At 57.6% G+C, this 10,505-nt stretch overlaps 1 protein-coding gene across 2 annotated transcripts in view; it reads left to right on the top strand.

The window, feature by feature from the left end:
* The first annotated feature begins 311 nt into the window (after positions 1-311).
* The window catches only part of CPNE2 (copine II), a 30,343-nt gene continuing 20,149 nt past the window's right edge, over positions 312-10,505 (top strand). Inside the window, exons 1-8 of one of the 2 annotated variants that reach the window (XM_004693589.2) lie at positions 312-632; positions 2,704-2,883; positions 4,658-4,732; positions 6,302-6,373; positions 7,609-7,692; positions 7,919-8,008; positions 8,698-8,796; positions 9,563-9,649. In XM_004693589.2, coding sequence (XP_004693646.1) covers positions 453-632; positions 2,704-2,883; positions 4,658-4,732; positions 6,302-6,373; positions 7,609-7,692; positions 7,919-8,008; positions 8,698-8,796; positions 9,563-9,649 — 867 coding nt within the window. In that variant the 5' untranslated portion in view covers positions 312-452. The remainder of the gene's footprint in view (positions 633-2,703; positions 2,884-4,657; positions 4,733-6,301; positions 6,374-7,608; positions 7,693-7,918; positions 8,009-8,697; positions 8,797-9,562; positions 9,650-10,505) is intronic. The other variant, XM_012733199.1, reaches the window with a different exon arrangement.

Here is a 10,505-nt window from a genome sequence, read left to right on the forward strand (position 1 = left end):
CCTGTAGTCTCCTGGCCCAAATCTTTTTAAAGATTTATTTTTATTTATTTTTGCAACAAGAACTAGGGTGTAGTTCAGATGGGGAAGAGGGGGAAAGTTTGGTGGTGAGAGGATTCGCCAGAGACAGAGTGGGGAGCAGAACAGGCAGATCGACTGAAACACACTGCTGAGGGGAGCAGCGGGGAGACAGGAGAGGTCTGCTGTGCCCTGTGGGTCACGTCTGGGGCCGGGGATCGAACTCGTGCTGCAGAGGCTGCACTTTAACCCCTGCACCAGCAGGGAGGCCCTGACCCGTGTCCTCTTCCCCTCCCCCACACCTTTCCTTCCATCTCTCTACCCACCTCTTGAAGTAGTCACACCTCCCTGGGTGGAACAGCCAGTATCCATCCACTTTCTGAACCCCTCTTCTCCCCCCAGATTGCCAGGAATTGCTGCCACTGCTGCCGACCCCCATGGCCTACGTACCAGGTGGGGGCGCCCCAGCAGCAGGGGCAGCCCCCATGGGCTCCCAGTATTGCGTGTGCAAGGTGGAGCTGTCCGTGAGTGGTCAGAACCTACTGGACCGAGACGTCACCTCCAAGTCTGACCCCTTCTGTGTCCTCTTTACAGAGAATGACGGCAGGTGGATCGAGGTGAGGCCCCCCCGTACTAGAGGTGGGGTGGCTAGGTTGTGGGGGTGGGTTCTTACTGGCTCCCTGGGCCTCCAGGTCCTTGGAGGTAGCTGGAGTGTGGGCCAGCATTACTCAGGAAATTGTTGCTCTTAAAATTGAATTGTAAAAAGAAATTGTATTGTCCGTAAAATATTGCTTAAAGTCATGTCTGTGTTTAAATTGTTATGACTACAGTAGTTTTCTATTTAAAATATAATCGTATGTTTACTCTATATCAGAATACTGTATTTCATTTTTATATTTCAATGATCATAGTTTACATTGTTACACAGGACATACGTAGATATGGATATAGAGCTAAAACCTTAAGAGTTTTTGAAAATGCTTGCTCCCACCTTTTAAGTAAATTCTCCCACTTGTTCCTAAACGAACATGATCAGTGAAGCACAGACAGAAAGGGAGAGCTCAGGCTCTGGGCACTGAGTTCCAGCTCTGTCATCCCCTGCTGTGTGGCTTCAGGCAAGTGGCTGTCCCTCTCTGAGCCCGTCTCCTCAACTGTGAAATGAGGGTTTCTACTTCCCACCTACTTCGACAGCCCCAGTGCTGGGAAAGCTGGTGGTGTCACTGCCAAGAACTTCTGGACTGGGAGACTTTGATCTGAGGACTGGGAAGAGAGGCAGCTTGGGAAGGGGCATTGAGAAATCCAAAAATCGTTCTGACTTTCTGCTTTCAAAAATTGCCACATTTCCTATTCCAAATTCCTATTCTGCTTTCAAAAATTGCCACATTTCCTATTCCTGTCATATATTTAGAAAATCTAGATAGACCTAAAAAAGAAAATCAAAATGGCCGGGAACCTGCCTGTCAAGGAGAATCGCGCGGATAGTGTGCTATCCTGTCTTCCAGATAGCTCCACGCATGTGCGTTTTCCGCAGTGATTTCCCTGGGCCGGAGTGGGTATCCCCCCGACCAGTCTGTGGTGTCCAGTGTCCACACATAACGGCTCCTCCTGTTGAGGAAGCAGGGCTGAGGCCGCCGGCCCGTTTCACAGAGGTCAGGCGTTGGCCGGGCCAGTGTCCAGGTGCAGCCGCGGGAGGTGGGCAGTGGGCTACCCCTGACCCCTGTGGGGAGCCCCAGGCCAGGGCCAGTGTGTCTGGAACACACCAGTCCCCCTTCTAGTCTCTGGAACTCCTTCCTGTCCCTCGAGGAATGACATCCTGTCCACTGCACCCCGCCCCCTCAAGGGGCTCCCCCAGGATCCCCAACTATCTCTTTCCCATCCAGGCTGGCCATCTTGGCTAAAAATACTCCCAGGCCAAGACCTTTTCCATCCTTGCTGCTCCAGCCCTCGGAAATGAACTGGGTGGGAGGGAAAGTCAACAGAGCCTGGGCCCCAAAATAGACTGTCACCCAGACTCTGCGGTCAGGGCCTCTGAGTCAAGAGGCCGGGAGGCGGGCTCTGGCCCAGCCCCACCTCCGACCAGCGCCCAAGGCCCCACCCTTCCCCAGGCCTGGGGGCCACGGTGGGGGGAGCGGCTGGGGAGGCGCAGTTTTGACAGTGCAGGTTTCTATCAGGGTGCAAACACCTGCCCCCCAGGAGGCTGGGGAGCCCCTGACCCTGCCTCCCCCTAAATACCCCTCGTTCTTTGTTTCCACTTTCAGCATCCATGTACAATGTGATTTGAGCAAAGACTTCTCCCAAAATAAAAAGGATAAAACTGCAAGCAGTCAAATCCCATCTTTTTTACAAAAGTGGAAACTGAACCCCAGCTGAAAAGCGGGACTTGATTTGTGTCACTTGCATAGGCAGAGACGGCCTGAGCTCTCGCCCTGACACCTGGCTGTAGGGCCAATTTAAGAGTGCAGGTGCACTGAGTCTCACTCTGAATTCTGGCCCCGCCACACCTGCTGTTCCTCCCTGGGTCAGTCACTTAACCTCTCTGTGCTTTGAGGTCCTGATCCGTGAGCTGGAGTAATGCTGCTCCAGTCAGCCAGGTAACTCACGGGCCGAGTGCCTGGCTCAGAGCAGCGTTCATGGAGCCAGAAGAGGAGAGTCGGCCCCTGACTGCCTCCCCTTTCCCTGACTCTGCAGTACGACAGGACGGAAACCGCCATCAACAACCTCAATCCCGCGTTCTCCAAGAAGTTCATCCTCGACTATCACTTCGAAGAGGTGCAGAAGCTCAAGTTTGCCCTGTTCGACCAGGACAAGTCCAGTGCGCAGCTGGAAGAGCATGATTTCCTGGGCCAGTTTTCCTGCAGCCTGGGCACCGTGAGTCGGGGCGCTCTGGGTGTGGGGGATGGCAGGGGTCAGGGCCCACCCCTCCGAGGCATCCCCCAGCTCCCAAGGACTGGGCAGCCCCTTGGAGAGTTTGCCCTGACCTGGGGGTGGCACCACAGCATAGAGGGCCTTCAGGGCCAGCCTTTCCCACCACAAAAGGGAAAGGCAGCCTGGGGATCTGGGCCAGACTGGAGAACCCTTCAGGAGACACAGTGCTGGCCGGTGCTGCCTCGCAGAAACGGGGCCCATGTGGCCAGAGCTGCCGGTTGCTAGAAGTAATGGGCTGTGGCCTTGGGGCAGGGTCTCCAGCCAGCATCCCTGGCAGCCCCCTGCCTGCTCTCTGTGTGACCTTGAGCAACTTCCTTGGGGAAGTGCCCCACCGGCTCAGTCTTCCCTGAGCTTATGGAGGTTGGGAGGGGCCAGGCTGTGCCAGTCATCTTTGTGGCTTGTGCCAAGGCTACCCCTATTTGGGCCTCGGTTTCCCCGCTTTCGCTTGGAGATAAGGGTGACTGCTCTGCTCAGCCTGGAGGGTGGGGAGGGGGTGCAACAGGAAATGTGCTAGGTCCTGGTGGAGGCTGAATCTTCTGGACTGTCCTTGAGAGGAAATTCAGTGGCCGAAGCAGGGCCACCAGAGTCTGCACTCTCCAGGGTAACTGAGGCAAGAGCCCAAGCAGGAGTGGGGGTGAGGGGCAGCCGGAGCCTAGGGCCGCCAGCCCAGCCCAACCACCTCCAGCCCGGAAGGGGGGCCAGGGCAGGGCAGGAAGTGATTTGGGGCCTGGGGTGGGCTGTGGTTGAGGCCGGAAGTAGAAGCTAGCTGGGACCAATGTCTAGCAACAGTCTGCCAGGCCACAGCCCACCTTTCTCTTCTCTTCTTTCCTTTTTCCCCAAAGATTTATTTATGCATACGAGAGTGGGGTGCAGGCCAGAGGTGCAGGGGTTGGGGGGAGAGGATTCCCCAGAGACAGAGTGGGGAGCAGAACAGGTGGATCCACCAAAATCCACTGTGAGGGGAGCAGCGGGGAGACAGGAGAGGTCTGCTGCGCCCTGTGGGTCACTCCCTGGCTGGGGATGGAACCGTGCTGCAGGCTGCCCTGCTAGCTCATAGTGCTGTGCTTTAACCCCTTGTGCCACCAGGGAGGCTCTGTTCCTGCTCTCCTGGCTCCCACTATCGCCCCCACCGCCCCCCAGACTGAACCCCACCTGCCAGAGGGCAGGGAGCAGATGATACCCGCGGGACGGGGGATGGGGCACAGGCCAGCACAGAGAATGGGAACAGGCACACTGGGGTTTTCTCCAAGATGCCCAGGAAGGGGGTGGGGATGGGGCGCAGCCATGCCAAGCATGACCCTCCACCGGCTCCCTCTTTCTTCTCTACTGTGAGGAAGTGACTGGCTCCCCCATCCGGATCATGGGCAATACAGAGGAGGGTCCAGGGTTGACCCTCCCTCAGGGCTGCAGCAGGGAGAGGTCTGTGGACGCTTTGGGGGGGGCGGTGAGGGGGCCCACCTCTCCACAGTTGTCCCCAAAGGTAAAAAGGCAAGGGCCCTTCCCTGGGGCCAGGCTGCAGGCATTCCATGAGCTGTGGGACCTCAGGGAAGTGTCTTAACCTCTCTGTGCTCCTCAGCTGCTCAGCCGGGTTAGCATGGCTGCGGCCTGCCTCCCACGGTGACTCAGACTCAGCGCAGGGCCCAGAGCTGTGAGTGGTGGCTGTGGGGGATTTTTCCTCCCTGCCACCTCCACTGAGGGCCCCTCTCTCGCCCCCCAGATCGTCTCCAGCAAGAAGATCACTCGGCCCCTGCTCCTGATGAATGGCAAGCCTGCCGGAAAGGGCTTGATTACGGTACCAGCCCCTCCCGCTCGCTCTCTGCACCCCCCTCTGCCTCGGCCCTCCCCCATCAATGGGCCGCTTCCCTGGCAGATAATCACCAGCTTTGTTTGGAGTAAAAAGGCCCAACTTACAACTTAGCAACAGGTCTCTTAGCAACGGGCTCCTGGCTCCACACGGTCTGCGCTGGGGCTTCCAGGCTGGGGCTTCCAGGCAGGGCGGGAGGAGCAGGGAGCTGCCGAGGCTGCAGGGGAGCCTCGCCAGGCAGGGGTGCTTGCTCCCACTCTTCCCTAGAGGCACCCCAGGACCCCCATCCCACGCTGGCCCCCGCTGTCTTCCCTTGGGGTCTCTCAGCAGCTCCCTGCCTACTGGAATTCTGGTTGTGGCTCAGCACGAACAGTTTCTGCCACCAGCAGTGATTCTGGAGTGCGCAGTGAGCGCCTTCCTGAGTCCCACAGACCCCCAGGGGCGGGGAAGCCCCTGCTTTGCAGAAGGGGCGATTGAAACTCAGAAGGGCCCTGGGTGGTTTAGCTAGTGAGTCTGTCCAGATTGTTGTCAGAGCCAGTGGATGGGGGGGTGGGGGGGAGAGGACAGGAAGGAGGAGGGGCCTACACCCCTTCATCTGTTCCTTTGCTGTTCCTGCCCTGCTCCAGAACCCCCTGGAAGGCCCCTCCTGGCACCTGGAATGCCCCTCCACACCCCTCCTGGCACCTGGAACGCCCCTCCACACCCCTCCTCGCCTCTAGTTTTGAATCCTGAGTGCATCTGCAGGTTGGCCCTCCTCCACCTACAGCCAGCCTGGCACGGCTGCCCGTTCCCTGGCGTTTCCCCTGTGAAGTGGGCACAAGAACAGGACCCACCCTACCGGTTGTCAGGCTGCAGGAAAGGAAATGGGCATCCGGTCTGGCCTGTCTGTGGCTCTGAAGTCAACGAGCTTGTGCTAAGTGAGGCCTAGAGGTGGGGCCGGAGGGAGAGGAAGCCCAGGGCCTTCCCCCCTTCACTCCGGAGGGAGGGGAGCGAGAGAGACCCAGAAAGGGCAGATGGCAGCCTCAAGGGCACCCGCAGGCCGGGGCTAGAGGCCATGACGGATGGGGAAAGCAGGGAGAAGGCCAGTGGGAGCTGCCGGATGGCAAGAACTCAGGTGGCCTTCCCCTGCCCGGGGCCCTTTTTCCCAGCCACCTGCTGAAGTAGCTGGGGTTCCCAGCACCTTTGTTTCGAAGTGGCTGTGCTTTGGAGCCCCAGCGGGGGCCTGTCAAGCTGCTCCCTGGCTCAGAGCCTCTCCCCAGGGCTCAAGACCACTCCCATGTCTGGGCCTGCCTCCTCGGGCCCCACGACGCCAACTCTAGAGCCACATAGGGCCACCTCCTGATTCCTCAGGGGGCTAACCCTCTTTTCCAGAAGATGGAAACTTAGGTTAGAGGAGGACAAGAGACTCGTCCCAGGTCACCTGGCATGACCGCTCCCCACCTTACCCCCCTGCTGGCCCTGGAAAATTGACTCCGGGGGCCCCGTCCCACCCTGCCTGGCACACAGCTGGGGGAGACTATGGAGCAGGCCCTGAGCCGCGTTCCTCTGGCCTTCCAGATCGCTGCCCAGGAGCTGTCTGATAACCGCGTCATCACGCTGAGCCTGGCCGGCAGGAAGCTGGACAAGAAGGTGAGCTGGCCAAGCAGGGGTTCTCCTCAGGAACAGCAGCCCTCCTCAGCCCCAGCCCTGACCCTGGCATCTGACCTCCACCTTCACCACCTGCCGCCCCTCCCAAGGCACCCCAAGTAGGACCTCTTTGCCACTGGGGGGTAGGTTTCTCATCATCACTTAGGGGTGTCCAGGACCTGACTGGAAACGCCCCTCGTTCATGCTACTCCAGCTGCATCTGATGCCTTGTCCCTGGAGTGCATGAGGCACCCTCCTGCCACAGGACCTTTGCACTTGCTGTCCCTTCACTGAGGTCCCCTGTCACTTATATACATGTGAGTGTCCTTATAACCCTCCCAGGGCCCACAGATGTGTCCACAGCCCCCCGACAGCTCCTCCCACTCCCCTCCTTCATGTTACTCCAGCTGATCAGATGCCTTCTTGTCCCTGGAGTGCATCAGCACCCTCCTGCCACAGGACCTTTGCACTGTCTGTGCCTTCTGCCCTTTTGCCTGAATATTCTCCACGCGCCCTGCTCAGCTCTGTCAGACTTCTGCCCCGTATTTCTGCAGCGAGGCCTTCCCCTGCTGGCCTGCCCCCTGGGTTCCCACCCCTGTGTGCCTGCCTCCTTAACTTAGCTACCCTCAGCACATGTTATTTACCTATTTAGTGTTGTAACTTCCTGCCTTCTTTCCCTTGAATAGGCACTTTCATGAAAGTGAATGTTTTTAGCTTCAATAAACGGCATTCAAAGGACAGCCTGTCCCTTCTGTAACATTCTGGGACAGTTTCGGTTTTTCAGATTCCCTTAAAATTAAAATATGCATATGTAAAAATAAACTATTATAAAAGTAAAAAAAAAATAACAGAATAGCAAAGTAAGGTTAAAAAAATAATTAAAATCCGCAAAATTCCCCTAAATTAAAATCGCATCCCTTATGCTGGGTAGAATCGGCCTCGGGGAGTCCCGTCCTGTCTGAGGTGCTAAGTTGTGACCCTCGTGGACTCCTCGGGGTCTTACACACGCGCTCTGGGCACCCCAGGATGGGGGCTTTCTCCTGGGGAGCTAGCCGGCTCCGGGAGGCTGTTCTCTGGATCTTCTGCCCAGTCCTAGAGCAGCTGAGGGGAGACCGGCCAGGTGACTGTGTCCACAGTGCCCCCCCACACTGGGTTGGGGGAGACGGCTTCTGATCCCCCTTTCCACCTGAATCTGGTAGGACTGTGCCTTCCTGACCACCTCTTCCCGCTTCCTCCAGGACCTCTTTGGGAAGTCAGACCCATTTCTTGAACTTTATAAGCCAGGACACGACGGCAAGTGGATGCTGGTCCACAGGACTGAGGTGGGTGCGGCCCAGGGGCTCCGGTCAGCCTGCCGCTGCGGCCTCTCGGTCAGCAGGGCAGCCCCCAGCGCCACCCACAGGCCTGGTCCCCTCCCTGCCTCGGGGCGCTCGCTCCTGTCCCCTTTGGGCTCCATCCGGCCACTCCACCTGACCCTGTCTCCCAGGGGCTAACCCAGGTCCAGCCCTGCTGCCCCCACCTGAGCTCACCTGGCCTCACCGTCCCCAGGTGATCAAGTACACGCTGGACCCTGTGTGGAAACCATTCACCGTGCCGCTCCTGTCCCTGTGTGACGGGGACACACACAAGCCTGTCCAGGTGAGGGGCTCTGGGTGCCGCCCCCAACCCCTCGCCAGTCCTCCTGCCAGCTCGGGGCTCCCTGAGCAGGCCTTGGCAAAGCCGAGGTAGGGGTGGGGTGTGGCCCCCCAGAATGACCTCTGAGGGGTCTGGGCAGGGCCCCATCTCAGGGGGCTGGGATAGCCCCTTGGAAATGATCAGGTGACGCCCCGTGATCGAGGGGATGATTACTAATGGAGCCCCGAGTCTAGGTTCTAGTTCTGGGTGTGCGACTGTCACTGTGACGCTTCGGGTGAGTGTCTCCCTCTGGGCCTTGTGTGCCCACCAGTAGAATGGTATGACTGTCATGGCCACTAAGCTAGAAAGCTTGAGAAGCTGAGGTTTGGGCCCCCAACTCAGGGAAAATATGAGGGAAGGCTCCAGCCCGTGAGGCTCAAGCAAGATGACGGGCCAAGCGATGGAGTGTGAGGAGGGAACAGCCGCCATCACTCACGTGGGCACTTGGGCCTTGCCCCAGTAATCCCGGTAGGCTTCCTGTAGGAGGCAGTGCCCGAGCTGCCAGAGTCATCCCAGGCCAGCTAAGCACATGCTCAGGAGAGAGGAGGTGCCACCCAAAAATGAAGAGGTGGGGTTTGCCCAGGGAGCTGAGAAGGTCTGGAGAGCACCGGTTGGGGGGCAACTCGGGGGTGACCTCACTGGACCCACTCTAGGTCATGTGCTATGACTACGACAATGATGGCGGCCACGACTTCATCGGCGAGTTCCAGTCCTCTGTGTCACAGATGTGTGAGGCCCGTGATGGTGTCCCGGTAAGATGCGTGGGTGTGTGACCCCAAGACCTGTGGGGCTGAACAAGGGACGTGGCCCTGACCCCTCTCCTTGTGTGAACCTGAGCCAAATTCAGCATGTCAGTGCTTCTGTTTGCACATCTGTCCAATGGGGACAGAAGGGTGGGGTGGGAATTAAAGTGTCTTAGAGTGAGCACTCAGGCTGCCCACTCTCAGGCTGAGAAGCTGGGCCATGGGGGTCGCGAAGGGTACATCAGTGTGTGTGACATGGGTGAGTTGTCTAGGGGTGGGGGGTTGCAGATACAGAATCTTGGGCAGGTACAGGTTGGAGGTAGGAACCATTTTTTAAAAAGATGTATTTATTTATGCATACAGAACTGGGGTACAGGCCAGAGGTGCAGGGGGTGAAAGGATTCACAGGAGACAGAGCAGGGAGCAGAACAGGCAGGTGTACTGAAATGACACTGCTGAGGGGAGCAGTGGGCAGGTCAGAAGTGGTCTGCTTGCCATGTGGGTCACTCCCTGGCCAGGGATCGAACTTGTGCTGCAGTGGATGTCATAGCTTCATAGTGCTGCGCTTTAGCCTGTTGTGCCACCAGGGAGGGCCCCAGGAACCATTTTTTTGATGTGGATTTCAGGAAGACTTTCTGGAAGAGGCATGCTGCCTCCTCCTGGCCCCTCCCCCCCATACCCAGTCAATGCTATAGAAGGGATTCTGAGGGTGGGGGAGGGCCACTTCCTGTGGAAGCCGGGGTTGAGTTTTTCTTTTTCCTCCCATGTTGCCCAGCTGGAGTTTGAGTGTATCAACCCCAAGAAACAGAAGAAGAAGAAGAATTACAAAAACTCGGGCATCATTATCCTGCGTTCCTGCAAGGTGAGCCAGCAGGGGCGGACACAGGACAGGGGCCAGGCTTGGGGTGACACGGAGAAAGTCAGGTTTGGGGTCTCACTGCACAAACACAGAGTACTGGCTACAGAGTCAACAAGGAAGGCCTGGGTTCAAGTCCTGGTTCTGCCCCATCCTGGCTTCAAGACCTTTATGAGCATCACCTGTCTGGCCTCAATTTTCTCATCTGTAGTCTGGGCATGTTGAAGTGGTAAAACACCTGTGTGGAGGTCAAGGGAACAAGGGCCTCTCTTAGGTGCGGGGTAATGGAGGGCATTTCTGCTTCCTGTGCTGGTGGGAAGGGGCAGAGGATGTCGGGAGAGGGCGCCTTGGCCTCTAGCAGTGACATTGCAACTCACTGCGGGGGTCCAGCTGGGGCCCCGAGCCCCAGAAAGACACTGGCATTTGCACCATGCTGGCCAGGCCAGGCGGCGGTCAGAGCTCCTATGTCCAGCACCAAGTGACTGCTGGAATCCGCAGGGTGTTTGCTCTGGCCCAGACACCAGGGTCTCCACGTGTGTTCAGTGAGGCCAGCGAGTGAAGGGACCGGTCGGGGTGCAGAGCGTGACTTTCTGTGCTGGTTTCTGAAATGCCTGCACGCGCCTCCCTGCTGCGAAGCCTGGCACCAGCCTTACCTATCACTGGTGGCTTCTGTAATCAGGCCCTCCTCCATCTCCCCCTTTCTTTCCTCTTTCTTTCTTTCCTTCCTCCTTCCCTCTCTTTAATTTTTTGTTTAAATACATATATATGTTAGTATTTTTTAAATAATATAATAGTTTACGTCAGTTTGTGCCTTTTTCCATCTCAGTTGCAATCCCCGTGGGCTTCCCATCACCAAATCACC

Source organism: Condylura cristata, unplaced genomic scaffold, assembly GCF_000260355.1.
Source record: "Condylura cristata isolate star-nosed mole 26May11 unplaced genomic scaffold, ConCri1.0 scaffold00039, whole genome shotgun sequence".
NCBI classification, from domain to species: Eukaryota; Metazoa; Chordata; class Mammalia; order Eulipotyphla; family Talpidae; genus Condylura; species Condylura cristata.